Source organism: Clytia hemisphaerica, unplaced genomic scaffold (genome assembly GCF_902728285.1).
Source record: "Clytia hemisphaerica strain Z4C2 unplaced genomic scaffold, Clytia hemisphaerica genome assembly, whole genome shotgun sequence".
In the NCBI taxonomy this organism is placed as follows: Eukaryota; Metazoa; Cnidaria; class Hydrozoa; order Leptothecata; family Clytiidae; genus Clytia; species Clytia hemisphaerica.
The window spans coordinates 656,007-677,459 of record NW_027103507.1 but is presented as its reverse complement, the minus strand read 5'-3'; the positions used below and the strand labels follow the sequence as shown (position 1 = coordinate 677,459).

Here is a 21,453-nt window from a genome sequence, read left to right as displayed (position 1 = left end):
TAATTAATGACAGAAAAACGTAGCAAATATTGAGGGCGAGATAAAATAAGGATAAACCCAAAACAAAGTTCAAACTAAGCGTAGGGGAAGATTATTAGATTATCTTGTACCCTAAAGGAAATAGGATTTACCTTGTTGACGTTGAAAAGAGTTTCCTACTTCCGATGAAAGAGGGGGTTGTACTTTTACGATGTGACGGGATTGGCTCTTTTTTAGTACGGTACTAAGGGATATGACGCAAAAAAGAGACGGGAAAACAGTATTTTAAAATCAGACGGTGACGGTGACGGTGATTAGCCTTATTTTTAGTCAGTATTCCGGTATTTTAACCACTACAAACCGGTGTGATGGTGTTATTATTTTTTTCAATTTTCAGGATTCTGGGATTCAGCCAAAATTTTTACGGGAAAACGGTATTTGGAACCCCTACACACCCCCCATTAAATACAGTACAGTCGGAACAAAATCGTACCCATAATCCTTATCAACACATACCATAATCATAAAAAAACCATTTGTGGTTTTTGAAATGGTGAAGATGGTGAAATTTTTCGTTTTTTATGAAATTTGTCGTTCTTTTTGTCTATTTTTAGTAAATGCAGGATTCTTTAGTTCCCCTCCACTATTGATCACTTGCTGTTTTTAACGACTAAGATCTGATAGATAGCGAATTAACAAGGTCTGAAGTGTAAACGTTGCAAAGCAAAGCTGATTAAACGGTTTCGCTCCACTTTTTTTATCAGGACGGAATAGCTTCGTTTTCTTGCTCCGAAACGTTCCGGAACAAATATGAACACTCTCGATCCGTAATGGAAACTATACTGGAGCGATACGAAACCGTAACGTCTGAACATGGTCTAACAATAATTCGTTAAAAAGGTACCTCAGTCAGGGTAATATCCAAATATAAACCAATCAATAATTAAACGAGTTTCGAGTATCGATAAAAATTCTAAAAATCGAAAATCAGACTGATGTCTATCTAAAAATTATCAGGGTAGATAGAAAAAAGGTTCCTTAACCCTTCAAGTATCTTGTGGGGGGGGGGAGGTTGCGAAAATTATTGATAACTCTTGAAATATTTAACCAATCGACTTGAAATTTTACAAGTGTGCACCAAATATGAATTTGCATAAAATCATTGATGAAAAAATCGGCCCTAGGTTACTGTATCTAAAATTTGAAAATCAGACGAGCTGTTATGCTGAAAGTGAGCATTTTAGGTAATAAACGGACCGGTCTGTAAAATACCAAACCCGTACGGGACCAATCTCGAATTTTGCACACGGTGCCATATACTCTTGAGACCAAATTTTTTCTATTACTAGTCTCTTTTAGTTGTCAAAATAGACCTCAGAGTTTTGAGATTTTAAGGGGGCCTCGCTCCTTCCCAAGACTCTTTTCCTAGTAAAAAAAATAGGAAAATGCTCGAAGGGTTAAGTTTGAAAGCCTACCTTAAAACCAGCAAACGCAGCGTTCGACTAAAACTCCATCTTCCTGGTGAGGTTTGCGTACATTACGTAAAAAAAACGTTTAGTAGATCATCTTTTACGAAAAGCAAGGATTTCTCATTCAAATAAAGTACAAGTAAAAATCATTGCATGAAACCAACTCAGTTTTAGAAAATGTGATCATGTTATGTGATGTAGTAGTTTTCCCATCAATGATGAAATTAGATTGTGGCTGTAAATTGGAATAGGATATACTGTTGCAATGTCTATGAGCACATTATTGAAAATCTTCGAATATTTCTATTATAAATGATGGGTCCTGACACGTCCCTTTCTTACGTAACAAGGTCAATCTTTCGAACATTTTTGAAAATATTTTCAGCTTTCAAAAGAAGAAACCCTTATTTTGCTTTGCCTTTATTTTTTACCTTATTTTTGGGTATTTAGAGGTACAATTTCCAACCCCCTGGGTAATTAGCCCCCGCCCCCGTTTATTAAAATTTGAAAATTTTTCCAACCCCTGTTTATTCTGACAACCCTGTTTAGTAACTATGTATTTTCTTCTCAATGCAAAGCCTCAACGTCTAAAGGCCTCTAAAGAGATAGGAGAATCAGGGTCAAAGTTAGTATTTTTTATAGTATTATTTTTTCTTTTAGATAACAAAAGAGGAGCATCAAGAATTCCCCTAATGGGGGCCAGATTCTCGGAACTATTTTTTCTTGGTCTTTTTTGTTGACCTTATGTTTTCCGTGAAACTGTCAAGCTTTTTTTAATATTTGAAAATTGTCTAGACATTTCCATGGTCCAAGGTTTAAATTGTTCAAGAAAAGGCTGTAACCTGGTGTGGATCGAGACTGAAGGGCTAGAAGCGGATCTTTAATATTTCTCAGGCAGGAAAAAGTGAAGCCTTAGAATATACGCCGTATTTTTGACGACGGATTGAATTTAATGGTTTCTTTGTTTTCGAATGGTATATTTTTGAAATCTAGCAGAAAATTCTACTTTCAGTCTGGAATTTGTATGAATACCACGAGGGTCGGTCAAGGCCACGCGACTTAGGTAGGACTTAGCGGCTTCAAACCTACGTAAGAGATTCGGTTCTAGCCCTTCGGGCTTTCACTTCATTGACTGCAACCAGGCGTGAATTGGGACAAATACCCAAAACAGAAAGTTGGTTAATGGTTCATAATTAAATTTATAACAAGTTGAGATGACGCTTTTGAATTTATTTACGTAGGAATTGATACAAGCCTCTTTCTAATTCGATCTTCAAGGGACCAAGAACAATTCTCTTCGAATTAGAGAACAATTCGAATTACAGAGAGCATTTTAAACTACTTTCAAGCTGAGAGGGGGTTAATGTTTTAGTTCGAATTACAGAAAGATTTGAATTATAGAGGTTCGAGTTAGAGAGAGTTGACTCTGTAATCTGGCATTTTTAAGACGGACCATAAAAATTAGTACTGGTAGAAATCAATTCCTTTGAGGAAAGAATATAATTATAGAACAATCTTTATGAATTAAATTCGTAGCAGAATAAAAGTTCACACTGGTGTTTTACACCAAATAGATCATTGTTTGAAATTCGGCAAGACAAATGAGTTAGGAAGGAAGCAAAGCTTGAAGTTATACTACGAAAATAATTAAGCTATTAAACTTCCTTCCTGTATTCGAACAAAATTTTAATGGATTTTACTTTAAATTTCAAGAGGCAACGGTAATCACAAACTTAAGTCCGCGTGGTATAAGTTTATCATATTACAAGAGTGTTTAAATACTCTTCGAAATAACTTTAATTGTTTGGTCGAGTGCGGTTGTTGATACAACACTGCTAAATTTCTTCCCTTAAAGTTTTAAAAGTCTTGCTGCCATCTGTTTGATTTTTCCGTAACGTTAACCCAGTTGTCAAGAAAAACTTCATTTAAGCCCCACCTAAATAATGACGCATAATTCATTTTTATATAAAGCGCTTAGCAAAATGTTGCTCTCTCAAAGTAGCTGTCTCCTTTCTCTCACACTACATACAGAGTTTAACCAAAAATATGAAGTATTATGTCAAACACTTTAGACGGTCGATATCCTTTGTTGTGGTGTTGTGTGATACCTGTGATTTATCTGAAAAACTGGTAAAATATATCTTTAAAGTAATGTCAAGATTGGAACAGACACAAAACTTCAAATGATACATGTTAATCATAAGACCATGTTCAGGCGTTACGGTTCCGTTCCGTTCCGTTCCGAAACGAAACGATTCCGAAACAAGTGTGAACGTCAAAATTCAAAACGTTAAAAAAGAAGACGTTCCAAAGGAAAACAGATCGAAACAGTTTCGTTCCAATTTTTTCATCGGAACGGAACTGTTCCGTTTTCTTACTCCGAAACGTTCCGAATATGAACACACTCGATACGTAACAAAAATCATACCGGAGTGAAACGGAAGGGTAACGTGTGAACATGGTCTAAGGCACAACTTTGCAGACCCAAAAGCATATAAACGCTCTCAAGGACAGCTATATAAAGTTGGAAAACTTTGAAAAGTTTGATTTATTCTAGCATTTTTAAGAGTTCAATAGAAATATCATTCCATCTCTAATACACGTCTGCCTGTGTAATTGATATCTTGAGAATCCTTGCGGTTGTGGTGACATAAGAATTTATATTCTATTGCGGTATAAACATTCCCAGGTTGATGAAAATTGAGTTACGCATGAAAAATATCAGACTTGAACGGGTTAGCTTATTAGGCCTGTTGCTTAAAGAATTCCCGATTAAAAAAAAGTTTATTAAAGATGTCCAGTCAGAGAGACTAGATTTCTAACTTTCATATTTCCCGAACAAAAAAAAAGTGATACAAATTTGAAGCCGACGGATAAAATCTAGAATTTCCATCGCATTCGAAGCGCGTCAAGTAAAATAAAATTTCTCATCTCCTAAAACGATGAAATCCCATCATACCACGTGACTTTCTTGAAAAGAAAAACCAACGAAGACCCAACCTCATTTTTCTTCCCAGAATTCTGCAGTTATATCTGTGAGTGGGTTAGCCCCACTATGTTCCTATTGTAACTCAGCTAAATATATGATATGATGGATGATATGAGCCCTCCCCAATGGGGAATGAGTCCTACTCCTTGGGAAGTAGGAATTCCTCCTTTTTCAAGTGAGAACGCTTAGCACTGTCCAGACGGGTTCTGTGCACGCAAGTCACAGATACCATGATGCATAGTGGTGACACTCGAACTGCGCGGGAGAGTATATAGCTCGTCGCAGGCGCAGAACGGGATGAGTGACACCACCTACCACAATGTCTAATTATACTGTCACAAAAAATAGACGCATTTACATTTTAATTTTGAATGTAATATATTATATTCGTTCTATTTTGTTGAAATTTTTTAAGTATACATTTAAAATTTCTTAAATTTAAAAGATTGTAAGTTAGTCATCACTCTCTTCCGATTGTATTGTTTTACGATTCTTGTTTCTCTAAAAAACAAAGAAAAATGTCTTAAAAAAACTCTTCAAGATAGGTGTAAAATCTTATTGATTTTCATGTGGACAACATGACAGTGTTCGTAATAAGCTGGCAGCAGGATTTTAACCTAATGCAAAGGCCCCCCAGCGGTAACTCTGATCACGAAATCACGTAATCACGCTACAAAAAAATAGCTCGCTTGAGGGCCTCATTGTAGGTAGAAAATAGTCTATGACAACTGTTATTATGGCGTAAAAATTATGGTATTATCTTTATAACACCCACATTATTGTTAGACGGTTTATAAACGACTCCAGTCTAAATGTAGCACAAAACAGTGGAGAAAACATCCTCCATCTTGCCCGAGTTATAGGAGAAGAAGAATCTCTAGAAACATAGCCGGACTTAAACCTCGTGATCAAGTCACGGTAAATTTCTAATATTTAAAAATATCACTGGGTTGATATTCAAACTTGTTTAGACCTAGTTTTTCAAAAGGATCACAACAAAGAGTTGGAATACCTAAACTAAACGGGAGACACAATATACGATTCAAGGTTCAGTGTGAGGCTGAAAGACCATTTTCTGCTCCCCTATGATTAAAGTCTGCCTGAAATCGTTAAAAAGCAAGACAAATCCTACCCTATGAAAAATAAAATCTTTACTTTCAAAAGGTAGATAAAACCATTGAATTTCAATCCCGAAGGGCTATAGGCGAAACTTCAACCCTTCTCAGGCAAGAGAAATTGAAGCCACTTATTTTCCATCAAAAACGCGCATAGAACGCGCCGTAATCACGACGACGGATTGTATCTAGCGGTTCCTTTGTTTTGGAGGACTACATTTTTTTGAATAAATCTAGCGATAGATTTTAGTTTCAATCCGGCGTTTGTGTAAAGGCTACGCGCTGGTGTAAAGGCTACGCGCTGGCGTTCTGGATGGGAAATAAGTGGTTTTATTTCCCATCCAGGAGTCTCTCCTCTAGTCCTTTGTGCTTGAAACTCAATGGATAATACTCACCCTCCCAACAGGCCTGCTACTTTTCTTTTTGCTAATCTTAATTTCTTTATGGTCCTTTGAAGCACCTTTACCAAGCACCTCCTCATCATCATCAGTCAGAAGGCTTTTCACGCTGCTACGTTTCTTATCACTTGATAATTTCTTACTGCTATTCTTCTTTTCATTATTTTTCTTCTTATATTTCTTCACGTTCTTTTGTTGTCGCTCGGCTTCTAGTTTTTCTTCGTATTTACTTAATTCTACACATCGAATCTTCTCAGCTTTCAATAATTCCCAAGAATCACCGCGGTTCAGTTCTTTGTAGATGACATGTGTTTTAGCACGTTTTCTTGGGCTACGCTTGTTGCCGTGTTTATCAGCGTTCTTTATAACAATACTTTTTTGCAGCTTAATATCAATGAAGCCTGGAATACCATCTGTCGAAGTGATCGGGGGTAATGAATTAGGTTTCGGTTTGTCAATATCACATGGTTTTTTATCAACGGAAGTGATTCGATTACAACCAATAGCAGTTTTAGGTTTTGGAGAACACAATTCTAAGCTTTTCTCTTGGCGAGAAAGTTCGATTGATTTTCGTGGGCCTAAAACTTTGGTATTCGAATCGATTGGAGGTAAGACACCAGATCTGAAAGCGAAATACAATATTGCAGTTATAGAAGAGACTAAACCTACCCAGAAAGAGGCATATGCTTTATAGCTAACTATGAGGATCACAACGCATACTGCATATTGCAGTTATAATTAATACTAAGGTTTATTTCCATTCAACTCTCAAAGATAGTGTTTTAAAAAAATACCTATTTCCTCGCAAGAGAGTGTTGAGCCCTGGCACTATCCCTGAATAAGATTCAAACAAGCACAACATCTAACTCAGGGAAAGTCGACGAAAATGGTCAAAAAATAACTGGTTTTTTAAATAAAATAGCGAGAAGAAAATAAACAATTCTCTTAAATATTAACCAGTAGAAATTATTTAGACAAATTTGAGTGATTCCTCAAAACTTACTTGCTCTCAATGCTGGTATTATCATCTTCGTCAAAACCTGATGATGCATTCGATTGTTTGTTTTCTAAATGTGTTGTATTGCTGAGAGCAGCCATATTGGTTGAGGTGATGCTGTTGTTAGATTGATTTGTATTGATGTTGGCAAGCTCTGGTAATGTTGTCGAACCAGTTAAAATAGTATCTTTGCTTCGACGAGGCAAAGACATTTTCGGTATTAAAAGTGATTTCTCTCAGAAAAACAACCCGTGTGTTGAACAATCAAAAGAGTAAACAATCTGAAGATGTTTGAAATTTTCTTGACGCTTTCATTCGAAAATGCGAAATAGATTATTTGACGTCAATTTCTTATATGACGATTTATACGTCAATAGACAATATCGGATTTAGATAAATGCAATGCATTCTGGTTTCTAGGGACTCTCAAAGGAATTATAATCTATTATAATTGATCTATTATAATTCCTTTGAGAGTCCCTAGAAACCAGAATGCATTGCATTTATCTAAATCCGATATCGTCTATTTATTCGGACGGAAAATAATTGAAGGATATGACATCCGGGCTGATCCCCGGGCCGACAACAGAAGGCATTTCTTGACGTGAGGGTATTTTCCACTGTTGCTAGAAATTATCGCATCCAAAATCTTGCTAGTGTGACGAGGCTCAAAGGGGAAGAGAAGAAGTGAAAATATGTCAATCGCATTCTACCATCTGACATGCAAAACATCACTGGCTGCTCAAAAGATTCAAGAAATATCTCGACAAATATAATGTGCTCTATACCTGACGAACCCACACACTGCTAAAAAAAAAAGCTTGGCTGAATCAAATACGCTATATGACATTGAAATTGCTGAAGCAATTTCCAAAATCAATTTTTAAATTTTTATTTATTTATTAAATTTCCAAAACTAGCAATTTTTAAAAGAAGTTTATTAGAATTGTTTTATAGCGTACCGGGAATGCCTCCGGCTTTTATTACTGTATAAGTTAAGATAATATATTCGACCACAAACAAAGGTCCACAGCAATAAATATCAAATACGCTACACGATCAAATCACATGTGTCGGGTCGAAGAGCTGGATAGATGAATATCATCGAAGCAAATTGAAGTATACTCGTTCGATTTTTTTTAAAGTGAGAAGTCCATCGAAAAGAATGGATCTCGAATGTCGAACGAAAAGCGCTCCGCAACGCATACGTCATAAGTATTACTTTTCACTTATTTTTGACATTTGTACGAGTTGCAATACTACAATTCAATGCGGCCCAATTGAAGATACGTGCAAGTTGTTATACATCTTTTGTCAAATGATGCAATTAACGTGCAAAAGAGATTAACGCAAAGGTTGATGGGATTGAAACTCGTACAAACACATCGAGAGTAATGATTATGTCAAAAATAAAATCTATTTTTAGATTCAACGCGGTGCGCTTTTCGGACTGTTATCAGTCCATTTCAAGTTCGTTTGATTTTTCATAGCCTTCTTAGCGTGATCAGACACTGTCACAGACGCTGCCCTTCCTTAATGGTTAAAAATAATCTTTCATAAAAAAGCAACCAAAAAGACACCGACTAACTGAATGACACTGACTTGCCTTTTTTAGAATTTGATCAACTACTACTCCAGGTTATTTGTCATTACTAAAGTAAATGAACTGAAGTTCGGAATAAAGCTGTTTATGACATTCTATCATAGTTGAAATAAAAGATAAAGCGTACCTTGCTTACTAATTCTTCAAATGAACTTTAGTTACTGGACATGTTGAGTCGTTTATTCATAACATCCCTGACCTCTATGATGCTGTTGTATTGTCTTTCCAATGATATAAGAGATTGACCGATTACGTCAAGCGTTGATCCCTGGGTCAAAAAATTTGACTTCACTATTTCAATATTTTTCAACATTCAAATTTCCTTGCATTACAGGGTGTGCAGCCCAGAATGGTGGTAAATTTTATTTTGACATTGACACGCACGGCAATAGAATTTGAAATAAAAAATAGTTTAGGAATATGAGCAGTTTTGGCACAAGTCTAAACTAGTAAAATGTTTTCCTGTGTACAGGTAACTCATGTTTACAAAAATCGCGTTTATTTTTCAGAAATATTAAAAAAAAGCATTTTGGGGTGCACACCCTGTAGTACATTAATTTATGTGATTGCGTCCTAGAAGAGATGTCATGGACCCTAAAGGTTTATCCCCAACAGAGTAGCAAGCACCTCACCAAAAACCAGGATTTTAATTCCGTTTCTTTGTGAGTTCCACTTTGATGATTTTTGACCAAATAGAAGCCTTTTTCATTAGTGTATTGACGCAAATTCAATTTTTTGTAACTGTAGGAGTTTCGAAGGTTTTAAAATGACTTCAAAACGAAAACCTTGGCTCCAAACATATGAAAAATTCGTAGAAAAAAACGCGAGTGGACGTCTAGTATAGGCCACCTACAAAGTGGAATTCCCAAAAAGATTTCTGTAATTTCAAAAAATACTACTTACCAAATTGGAAGATTGAACAGAGTATTTGTTGACCCATTCAATGTTATTCAAGGTTGAGGATAGTTCCGCTAATTGTTTTGCAATCAAGGGGAAAAACTTGCAAACATCACTGAAAAGTAATATAACCAATATTAGTGGATTCAAGTTTCAAATGCGAGGACAAGATTTGAAAATGTTCTACCATGTTTGTCGCTCGCTAGTACTTTACGTTTACGAAATATCTATTTTTCCGATAGTTCTCCACAAAAAACCTCTGGCTGAAGTTCTCTCTTTGGATGCATTTCATGCATCACATGCACATTCGGAGAGGGGGGAGGATTTTCTAAACACTTAGATTTGAAAAATCTCAAACCAGAACAAATAATGAAAACAGACCTTCAAACAGTGAAATTTCAATGATAGAATTTCAGGTAGTAAGGCTAGGAAATTGAAGAAACTTGTGTGGATGTGAATTAGAATTTTTGGCATGTCTTGAAAGGCGGCTTAGCCTTCTTGCTAATAAAGCTTGTGTGATATTTTAGCTTAAATATCCTATAAATTGGATGGTGCCATTTTGTGACACGGTATTTTCATTATTAAAGGACACCATTTATCAGATTTCCTACCATTTTCTAACACAGCTTGGAAGCACTGCCCTTTATATATCCCTGGACCAAGTTTCTCAATCCCAGCCAAGCAAAATCTTTGATCGGAGTTTTTTGAAAAGTGGCACCCTAATGGCAGCACAACTCAATTGCTAGATCTACTTTTCCTCGAATACCTGATGATGTAGCGCCGTCAGACGTTAATTTTCAACATTGCAATGGCTTCTTCTCGGGTACCCATTTCAAAAGAGCTCCGATCAAAGATGGCAGATATAGCTTGGTCCAGGGATATATAAAGTTCAGTGCTTCCGAGTCGCGCGAACACAAATTTTGAGAAATTCTATTGTTTATTCTGCATTGCCAGCATAGAGGCGTGCCTCCTTTCTTTATAACGGAATAAGAATATCTTTAAACCCACTGCAGTCATAACAAACCTGTGATATTCAGCTTCTATAGCCAGCGGTTTACCAACGAACGGTTCATGGAGATGATGGATGATCTGTTCTTTTTGATCAATGATATTCTGCATGTGGCTTGACAAGAAATCAACCATCGATATCAAACCGTCTAACAAAAATAAAATAGTAATACAGTGTTGATTTTCTCTAATACGATCTTCAAGGGCCAAGAAAATTCTTCGAATCATCGAAAGATTCGGATTACGAAGAGTAATCTATACGGCAAAGTTGAGGGGAATAACCATTTAGACCACGTTCACACACAAATGAAGCCATTCTATTAGTTGAATTTAAGTTTTACGTCACTTCTAACCAATAGAGTGGCTTCATTTCGTTTCGGAGCGAAACGGAACCGTAGCAAGTGAACGTGGTTTTAGTTCAAATAACAGAAAGATCCGAACAATAGGAGTTCGAATCAGAGAAAGTTGACTTCAAAAACTATTTATTTTTTTAATCTTTTAGTGGATAAAGCAAGCATAATTACCTTAAGAACATCTGAAGTCTGGAAAACACAAAATAACATTAGAAAATCCGACCTTCAGCCAGAACTAACTGGTTCTTATAAAAAAGCGTGTATTTGAAAAAGGAGTTTATGATGTGTTTAATTTTTTTCAAAAAACTTAAAAATTGTTTACCCAAAACATCAGTGGACAGGATATTAAAGAACTCTTGATGCAGTTGCCTTTGCTTCAATTCAAGCGAAACCTAAAAGAGTGTGGACGATCAGAATTAGCAAAAGACTTGGTGCAGTAATCGATTCACTTCATAAAATAATGGATGGAAAAGGATAAAAACAACCCCCTCTGAAGGTTTAACTAAAAACTCATCAGGAAATCAACCAGAAAGAAAACTGGGAATGTTGCGAGGATACCGGACAAAAAGGGGAGTAGAAGAATTTGTCAACTGGCGACTTACTCAAAAAAAAAAGTTCTTTTGCGAATTTTTTTGTAGAGAAAATATTGAACATTTTTGGAGTTTTTACTTCTTCAGAAAGAAATCTTAAAAAAAGCTTATAAATTGATATCCTTAAATCTAAATTCTAAATTGATACACTACTACCCATTCTTTTTTTTCCTGGAAGACTCAAATCAATAAAATACACTAACTTTCACTTGCTCTTTGTTCAGAGATGTCAGTTCCCTCAAAACATTGATAAAATGAACCGATGAATGGTTTGACGATTCCTGAAAGTTATGTATTCTAAATTTTAGATCATTTTACAATAATAGTGTAATGAGAAATTTAAGGCTTAGCCTAATATTTCAGGTCTCAACATATGAGACCATCCTGTCTGATAATCAGCTTTCTAATTCTAAATATAATACAATTTACTCCCACCTTAATAACCTTACCCCAAACGTTTGTGCTGGTTAGTGATCAATCATTACAGAGGAAGGGGTGCGTTGAGCCACACGCAATTTTTGACTAGATACCACCAGTAGAGATCTGGGAGCACCCCGACCAAATGCACTATTTTATAGCACTCATAGAGGCAGTTCAATCGGTCATAAACTCCAATTGTGGTTGATAATTTCACGGGATGAGACCCTGGTACACGTTTTTTTAATAAGAACAAGCTATATAAGAACATAAGGCTTCACTGGTCAAAATGTTAAGAACAAGTTAAGAACATTTCAAGACTTTGTGGACTCAAAAACACCCTATTTCTTAAGGAAAATGGTCAAAAACATTCACAAAATGGTCAAAATAAGAATATGTTAAGAACATTTTTAGGCTTAAAACTCAAAGAGTTAAGAACATCCAAAGACTTCAAAAACTTTGGATGTTCTTATAAAAAAAAAGAAGCTGATACTTACATTGTTAGGATGTGATGATTTATCAGAGCAAATTTTTCTGTTTGTTAATATGATTTGATTCAAACCTCCATGATTTATAAATGATGGTTCTGAATCCCATGGATTTGCCATCATAAAATTGCTTTTTTGTTGCTAAAATGAAATGGTAAAACGGTAAAGTATGGAACATCAAATTTACAACATGTTTTCCATACCAAGTTTGAATGCAATAGGAAATCTTGAATAGGGTATGGAAAAAATGCAGTAACAGAGATAACTTCTAAACTTTTTCACAAAAATTCAAGCCATGCGGACCGCCAAACTATGGGAGCCCAAGACATGAACATCAGGCCATTTGCTTTGGTTTTCAAAACAGCAAAGCGATGGAAAAGAAACATGAAAGAGTAATATTTGATATGGAATGAACTTTTCTGGTGAGAATTTCTTTGCCACGAATAAACATCCACAACCGTGGTGGATTCTTTAGTAGTCAAAAATACAAATATATTTTCCTATCCGACAAGCGGAAATAGTATCAGGATCTGCAGGCAACCTGGAAGGGTTGGTCCCAGAGCCTATTTGAGATATTTTACTAACTACAGTAGCCCACAGAAAAATTTTAAACCTTTATTATTTGAATGCATGCCTTTTAATACTCAACTATATAAAAAAATTAAAAAATTTAGTTTTAACTTGGTCATTAGTCAAAAAAGTCATTAATACTCCTCTGCGATGGAGTGCAAGGCTGAAAGCCACATGAATATGGTTCATCCTATAAAAGGAAGTTCAGAAGTGAAGGTGGTTGAACAAAATGTTTTTGGCATATTGATGGAGCTGCCAGGAACGTTATTGAAGGCAACGTCTCAAATTTTGATTAAGACAAAGGAGGCATTTCCTGCCATATATTATATTTGTCTGTAACAGGGGGGGGGGGCGGACGACACAGGCAGTTAGGGAAACCATCCAGGATCCTGCCATTCTATAAGCCAGCAAAAACTAAATGACACTTGTAAACTTAAGTTTCTTACCATTTTCCATCGAAAACAACCAAAAACATTGCTACTTCCCAAAGCCGAAGACCAAAACAAATTATCTTCCAAGATTATGGCGCCCTTTTGGATCTATTGTTAAGGCCATCTAAAATGGTGGAAAGAGTTGCGGAAAGACAAAGGTGCTCGCTGCGTCGAGGGTGGTAATGCCAAAACGCCCAATATGATCTTCCAACAGAAGGCGAGTTAGTTGCCGCGTGACTTACGTCATGCACTCCACCGCAGCGCATAACTAAGTGTGTTTAAATTAATATCATTAATTATAAGAATATCTTATGTGCTTACTTTCAGTAAACTTCGAGTGCTTCATTAAAGATGAAGAAGGTAAGAAGATAAAAAATGCGCTGGATAATTTTCATTGTAACAGTTTGATCAATCATCGCTGAAAGTTTGAAAAAGTTTTTCCGACGCAAAAGAAATTGTCAGCCAATTAAAAGCACAGTGTGCTTATACTTACTATTACTCTAGGGGCTGAGTTAGGTCCCGTATGCGCATCGGCGTATAGTCATTTTTTCTTTTGATCATGAAAGTATAGTCCTTGAAGAGTCAGAAAACGTGTGCGGCATTATTTGGATCAGGCACAAATTATGGCGGATTTTAGATTTTCAACCCTTTTTAGCCCTCTTTTTTCGTTATCTAGAGATATGAAGCACTTTCGTTTTCAAAACTTAGAAAACGTAAGTACTTCGTATCTCTTGATAACTTCATAGCTCGAGATAGCAAAATTTTCAGACCATGGTTCTGACCTTTTTCTTAATCAGCATAAAATTTCTGATCGATTGGTATATAATATGCAGGGTTTTAAGCTCAAAAAATATTTTTCTTAGGTTAGCAGAGCCTAAGAGCCCATGTGACGAAAGAAAGTTTTGAATCCGCCATTATGGATTTCGAAATTCATGTAGAAAATAAATTTTTCTGAATTTTATTATGTGAGCGGTAGGCAAGACCCTCCGAAAATTTCAAGTAAATTAAGTAAGCCAATCAAATGTTACAGCCACGCAAATTTGGAACCAAGAGTAGTCATTTCAAAAATCAAAATCGAAAGTGCTTCATATCTCCAGATAACGAAATTTTCAGACCATGGTTCTGACATTTTTCTTAATCAGCATAAAATTTGTGATCGATTGGTATATAATATGTCTATGTTTAAAGTCAAAAAAAAAATTCTTTTCAAGCAAGAGGGCTAAAAAGGGTTGAAAATCTAAAATCCGCCATTATGGAAATTTGTGCCTGATCCAAATAACGCCACACACGTTTTCTGACTCTTCAAGGACTATACTTTCATGATCAAAAGAAAAAATGACTATACGCCGATGTGCATACGAGACCTAACTCAGCCCCTAGACCTAGAGTATATATTTGCTACATCGTCTAGGCTAAAAAAAGTGCGAAAAGACACGAACGCCATTTTTTATTGAGTTTTTTATTGATTTTTTTTATTGCGGCTGCGTACAGGAACTCGCCAAATGTTCCTAACTGACAGGATTTCCGAGGGCAAAAGTTTTAACCAAAATTCGAAATTTCCAAGCCGAGAGAAGAAAATGTATCAATTTCCAAGGCAATTGAATTAAAAAAGGCAAAAAAGAGTGGAATTTCCAATGCATTTTGCAAAAGTACATGGATTTTCATCAAATTTCTGACCACCACTGGAAAAGAAAAATTAGTTCTGAGGCTAGAAAAAATGTAAAAATGCACGTCGTCCGACGGGGCGGGGGTAACAAAAACTTTCTGGGATGGCCCAAATCAGAGATTGGGGAGAATTTGCAATCTAAAAGCTGTCAATATCAAACACAAAAATATCTGGAGGGGAAGTCTTTCCCAAGAAGGCTCTCGATTATTCAACACCCTTCCCAGACCAATAAGGGGCCGTCGACAAACGACTTTCCTTTTTTTTAACGGCCTGAGGCTGTTAAGGTTCAGACCCCCTCCCCCCCTACTTCTTAGCGGCCAAAAAAATTCTTCAAAAGTAAATACTTTCACTGATCCATGGCCGCCATGTTCTTTCCTTGCCGACTTTCGTCACGTGACCAGTCATTTTTCTCGTCGAAGCATTAATTGGTGAATAAGGTGAATGTCGTGTGGTTGCTTTGGTCTTAGCCTTTCTTCACATGTTTCTACTTTTTGGACTGATGAAATTTGTAAGTGAGACTTTCCCTTTTTTTTTAACTTTTTTAACGGCATTGCAGTGACCCCCTCCCACCCCTTACGGCCAGAAGCCGTTAAAAAAAGGAAAGTCGTTTGTCGACGGCCCATAAGAGATTTGACAAACTGCCCAAAGAAGTAGTATTCAAAAAACACTTAGACACCTCCTCCTTACAACTGTTCCGGATGAACCTCTGCTTGCCCACTATTTTAACCTTAGGCAAGTTGACTCCAACAGCCTCAAGAAAATGTCGAAGCATCGGACTCAACGAGTTGGATGAGCTGTTCAAGCAGAAGCCAAAAAGAGGTACAAAGAGGTAGGTGCATTGATATATGAATTTAAGTCGTCTATACTGACTGTTCAGGAATTGATGAAAATCAATCGATACTCAAGAATTTAGAATAGGCTTGATTATGCAAGTTACCCGATCTTACGGTATAGATTGTACTGAGTGGGGGAGAGTTAGTCTGACTCTGAACAGTGAAGAAAGGGGAGGTCGTCAGTAGTCTGACACTTTCTAGTCCGACAGTGAAAATGCCCGACGTTGGATTTGACGAATGCGTCAGTATTCCGACAACACTTTCGTCCGACAACGAGTAAAAAAACAACATATAAAACAAAATATGAATCTCCGAAGAGGAGGCACATCTTTTATAAGCGCAGCCCTCGAATTTCAGGTCGGCATTCGGCAGTGCCGACCTAAAAGCCGACCAAAGAGTGCGTATGGTCGGCAGTTCATTGCCGACCATATTCATTGATTCTCTCGGCAGCCGACCATAAGTTATCTTTTAGGTCAGCAAAGCCGACCTTAACAGCAAAAAGTATTAAAAGAGAAAAACAATCTTTATTTGTCGTTTTGTTATTTTATTATTCTTTTATCCTGTAACTGTAAAATGAAAGTCTCTAATAAGAACCATATCGCACTCAAATAAAAAAACAAACATTGCCGTAGCCTTTAAACAACTTTGCCGACCTAAAATATAGCTCAGATCGGCATTGCCGACCTAAAAACAAGCTTAGGTCGGCAAAATTTTGCCGGCCTTCGGCCGGATTTGGACGGCACTTACGTGCCGACTTACTTTTACTTGAATTTCGAGGGCTGTAAGCGACCATGTGCTTATAAAAATCCAAAAATTAAAGTTTGTGGTTTACAACCCTTATAGCATAATTCTAAACATGCAAAAAGGGACTCTTAGGGCGGTGCATTCTTTTTACTATAAATTATCTTTGCGCAAATTTGATTGGTCCTTTACTTCTAATTATGTCAAAATGCTGCCAAAATGAACTATTATTAATATTATCTCAGTGAAAAACCCTTATTTAACATTCCACACTCTAAAATATTTCATTTTCGGAAAAAAGTGACATTGGAAAAAAAGACTTATAAATTTTAAATTTATTTATAGATTCGGGCTATTTTACTGTCGGACTAGAAAGTGTCGGACTAGTGACATGCACCCGAAGAAAGTCTGAAAAAGAGTGAAGAGGAAAGCCACAACCATACAGCAAACACATCACAAACCAGATCGAGAAAGTCAAAAGTATCATTGCTTGGATCCATCGAACATTCAAAACAAGAGATTGTCAAGTAATGCTAACTCTTTGGAAGTCACTGGTACTACCACACATTGACTATTGCTCCCAGCTGTGGTGTCACCTTCAAAAAGATATCTGATCCAACAACTGGAATCACTTCAAAAATCTTACCTGAATGGAATCCCTACACTTCAACATCTCAACTATTGGGAGAAGCTCAAAGAACTTAAACTATACAGCCTGGAGCGGCGCAGAGAAAGATACAGGATTATCTACACCTGGAGCATCCTAGAACAGCTTGTACCAAATTCTAACTATACTGAAAACAAAGATGGCATCTTCAGTTACGATAACCAGAGACTGGGTAGAAAATGTTATCTAAAAGAGGTGAACATAAGGCAAAAAAACATATGGAGAGACTCCCTGTCAGAAGAAGGTCCCAGACTATTTAATGCCCTCCCACAATCCATCCGTAACCTCAAAAACTCCAGACGGTACTAATCGAATGTTCCGAACGTTCGATTGTAATCGATAATAATCGAATATAATCGAACGTCATCGAATGATGACTTATCGATTACGCCGAAATTTTGAAATAATCGAATACTCACCAGCCTCAGAATATCTGCATCTTCTTCGATTACCATTCGATGAATGTTCGATGACCCTTCAATGACTCTTCGATTAATTCGATTACTCTTCGATTACTATCGGTTTGTCAGATTTATTAGGTTACTTCGATTACCATTCGATTACCATTCGATTACTTCGACTAGTCATCGAAGGCTTCGATCTCTTTATTCCCTCGTTTATTTCAACAGCAAAGTTTAATCGAACCAGGCCGCCGTACATTGTACTGTGCATACGGGAGAGCCTGCTGGGTAGGGCTAATAATTTTTCGAAGCTTGTTTTTTTAACTACCCGGAGTTCTGGTCTTTCACAGGAATCTTCTTCTTAGTGTGGGAAACTGAAAGGAAATATGTAAAACGACGGTATACACCGTATTACTTCGAATAAACGCCCCCTTTGAATAAACGCTCCTCCTAAAATCGAAAAAGTTAAATAAACGCCGCGGGCGTTTGTTCGAAGTAATACGGTACAGTTGAATGTAGCATATAGGGTAGTCGAAGGGTCGTCGAACAGTCAGGCAAATATCCTTGCATTTGCACGGAGTCCGCTACGTTGCATTTGCAACGGGTCGAAATCGAAAGTAGTGCGAAAACCCGGTGCAAATACACTGGGTTTTTGGAACTCTGTGCATTTGCACAGGGTGAAAAATTATAAAATTTAAGATTTTGCAATGGTTTTACAATCAATTAGCACCATTCTTTTTGTTTAGAATCAATATCAAGAAGATGAATCAAATTCAATAAGATATACCAGGTAATCCTTCTTTATTGTCTTTGTATTTTGATTTGGAAAACAAGAATCGTTCCTTCTTATGCTGGCGTGAGGCTGTAGCGAAGGAGTTTATCCGCGCGGCCATACTTCGATTTTCGAATGCAAACATACGAAACTTAGAATACGGGTATTGTGAGATAACAGTGTTTCAGAATCCCGATCCCGCCACTCCATACTTATTTTTAGTTCTCCAGTGGTCAAGATAGGATGAATTACAACAATTCTTCTCTCGCCGTTTCTTCTTTTTCTTTTTTATTTCAGTTTTCATTTTTTATGGGAACACAATTGCGATCATATCCAGGTGAGACGTGTATTTTCCACATTTTCCAACGTTGTAGTAATATCATAATGATACACATTCATTGGCGAGGGCGAGAATATGATGGAAACCCTCTGGAGAATACCCTTGTGTCAGAGATACGGTGGAGCCCCCCGCCCCACTAGAAAACTTAGCCAAAAATCGTCTGGACACTACGATTAGATAGAAATTTTCATCCACACTGAAGGAAAAAGCTCCACCGGGGCGGCACAGAGACAGTGGTGTATGTGCGCAAGAGAATAAAAACAACGCCCATAAAGAAAATAAAGACTAACGAAGTTACAGTCTATACAGGGGGGGGGGCACACAGTTACTACAAGACAGTATGACACTTACTACCGTGGTGGTACTGTATTCAGAAGTTATGAAAACAGTTACTACACAGTGTAGTAACTGCTGTTTGGGGGTGGTGCCGAACACTAAAACTAGCACTTTTGGTGTAGTAAGTGCTTATATTTTAATTCTTTTTAAAGAACTTTCAAAATGTTTCACAAAAAATGAATTTTTTTGTGAAAAAATTCTTTGTTGAAAAAATATTTTTGTTATAAATGGACGAAAAAAAATTTGAAATACTTTTCAGACTCTACTTTGAAATTATGCTTTCCCTAATTATCATTAAAATGTTCTCAACAGCTGTTAACCAAGTAAATTAAAAGAAAATCTAGCACAGAAATGGCTTTAGGTTGAAAAATAATCGCAATTTAGGGTAATTTCGAGCATGTTTGTGATGATATCACTCAAAAACAGGGGTGGTACCTGAAAATCTTTTCTGAAAACAGTTACTACCAAGGTGTAGTAACTGCAAAGGGTGGTGGTCCTGAAAAAATGTGTTGAAAAAGCACTTACTACACATCATGTCTTGTAGTAACTGCGTGCCCCCCCCCTGGTCTATATTCTATTAATTTGATTGTAATGATCAATGGCCTCATTTTTATTTTTGGCCACTTTTTTTGATGTTGTATTTATTTCGTAACGTATATTATTTTATAAATTGTTAACTTTAATAAAAAAGATGGTTCTTATTTTCTTCTTCACGACTCTCGAGCAACACGCTCTCCCTGAACAGCTCATAATGGTAACAATCGGTAACATTGGTGGCGGCACACTAAATAAAGAATGAAAATTTAAGTTATGACTGTGGAAGATCCGTGGTACGGTAGATTTTGTTAAGCTTGAAACTAGAAAAAGTGATTGTCGCTCAAAAGTCTGTGGATAAACTGCCGAAGTTACGGTAACAAGTAACGCACACTATTTGATGGGAAGCACAAAAATCGATCTAGATTTCAACATAGATCTAGATGAGATAATTGTTTGATACATACAACAATGTAACTTACGCTGTCTCTTGAGTTTAGTGAAAGCAGTCCGTAATGATTGTGATATTGACAAATCGTCTCCGCTTCATTTGATCCATTTCTCCTGAATAAAAAGAAAAGTAAAAACTTTATTTGAGCTTGAACTTTCAACAAAGTATTGAAATAATCGGATCAGTCGTTTTTGTTAGCAGTGAAGCTAAGTCTAATGTTTGGGAAGAAAATATGGATATGATTCTGATACAGGGGTTTATTTTTAGGAGTGTTAGGTATCACTGAATAGTATTCTATATCGACCTAACGCAAATACGAAAATCGCATTTTTAACGATCCTCAAGGCCGTTCGCATCATAAAGAAAGCCGGTAAGGGCGGGTTCCGTATGCAAATTTTTCGAGTAGCGAAATCGCGTGATCTAGACGCGTTTAGAAATACTCAAATTTATCAAAAATATTTTGCTTGATTAAAAAAGATTGAATGGGTGGAATCTTTTTTCAATGGACACAATTCTTTATTAACGAATGAAGAATCTCGTAAAGAAAAAATGAAAGCCCCGTTCATCTTCATTTTAAAGTTGAAATTGACGTATTTGCCTGACGCGTTCTAGCTCATTTGCACAGGATCGGGAAAACCCGTTGCAAATGCACACCCCGTGCAAATGCAAGGATTTGCCTGACTGTCGAAGATAATCTAATAATTTGCAATAATCAAAAGTCATTGAAGGGTTATCGAACGTTATCGAAGCGTTATCGAAGTCATCGAAGGGTTATCGAAGTCATCGAAGGGTTATCGAAGTCATCGAATGGTTATCGAAGTCATCGAAGGGTTATCGAACGTCATCGAAGGGTCATTGAAAAGTAATCAAACGGGTAATCGAATACTCACCCAATTTACGAAATTTCAGTGATCGAATGCATTCGATTTTTGTAATCGAATGCGTTCGATTACCTGTCATCGAAAGCAGTAATCGATAAATAATCATTTGATTACTTCGATTATCTTCGATTACTTCCGTAATCGAAGCGTTCGATTAGTACCGTCTGGAAAACTGCTCCAAAACTAATTTTAAACATCAATTGGACCATTTTCTTAATTCAATACCGGACGAGCCACTGCTGCCGAATTACTTTCCTCTTAGGAGAGCTGATTCAAATGGCATCAAAGTCATGGTCCATGATTGTTGAGACGAACAAAGAAGCCTTCAAAAAGTATCAAAAAAGTAAGTATCCATCCACAACCTACCTATCTATCCTATCTATCTGTCTGGAACCTAGCAAGGTCTATCAAACAATTAAAGAAAAAGTCTTCTTACTACCCTTTCAACTTACACTGCCAACCAGCTGGTTTGTTTGTATGAAGATAGTTCTTTTGCAAATGGTTCAGAATTATTTTTTTTTAAACCG

At 36.6% G+C, this 21,453-nt stretch overlaps 2 protein-coding genes and 1 long non-coding RNA gene across 5 annotated transcripts in view; all 3 read right to left on the bottom strand.

The window, feature by feature from the left end:
- Positions 1–12,440, bottom strand: part of LOC136798906 (uncharacterized) — a 38,969-nt gene extending 26,529 nt beyond the window's left edge. For both annotated transcript variants that reach the window (XM_067055574.1, XM_067055575.1), the window contains exons 1-6: positions 12,313–12,440; positions 11,602–11,679; positions 11,131–11,200; positions 10,472–10,604; positions 9,454–9,562; positions 8,678–8,818 (exon numbers count right to left, since the gene is read on the bottom strand). In XM_067055574.1, coding sequence (XP_066911675.1) covers positions 8,705–8,818; positions 9,454–9,562; positions 10,472–10,604; positions 11,131–11,200; positions 11,602–11,679; positions 12,313–12,426 — 618 coding nt within the window. In that variant the 5' untranslated portion in view covers positions 12,427–12,440 and the 3' untranslated portion in view covers positions 8,678–8,704. The remainder of the gene's footprint in view (positions 1–8,677; positions 8,819–9,453; positions 9,563–10,471; positions 10,605–11,130; positions 11,201–11,601; positions 11,680–12,312) is intronic.
- LOC136798905 (uncharacterized) lies at positions 4,826–7,232 on the bottom strand. The gene is made up of 3 exons (XM_067055573.1): positions 6,954–7,232; positions 5,948–6,572; positions 4,826–4,938 (listed from the first exon to the last, which is right to left on the bottom strand). The coding sequence occupies exons 1-3, from the start codon at positions 7,157–7,159 to the stop codon at positions 4,891–4,893; spliced, it is 879 nt and encodes a 292-aa protein (XP_066911674.1). The 5' UTR covers positions 7,160–7,232; the 3' UTR covers positions 4,826–4,890.
- A 7,141-nt stretch (positions 12,441–19,581) lies between the features above and the next one.
- On the bottom strand, positions 19,582–21,415 carry LOC136798862 (uncharacterized). Of its 2 annotated transcripts, XR_010845444.1 has the most exons (3): positions 21,379–21,415; positions 20,077–20,158; positions 19,582–19,844 (listed from the first exon to the last, which is right to left on the bottom strand). It is a non-coding gene; the product is annotated as an uncharacterized lncRNA (long non-coding RNA). The 2 variants fall into 2 exon arrangements; XR_010845443.1 differs by lacking the exon at positions 21,379–21,415 and having other exon boundaries at positions 20,077–20,281.
- Positions 21,416–21,453: the final 38 nt, after the last annotated feature.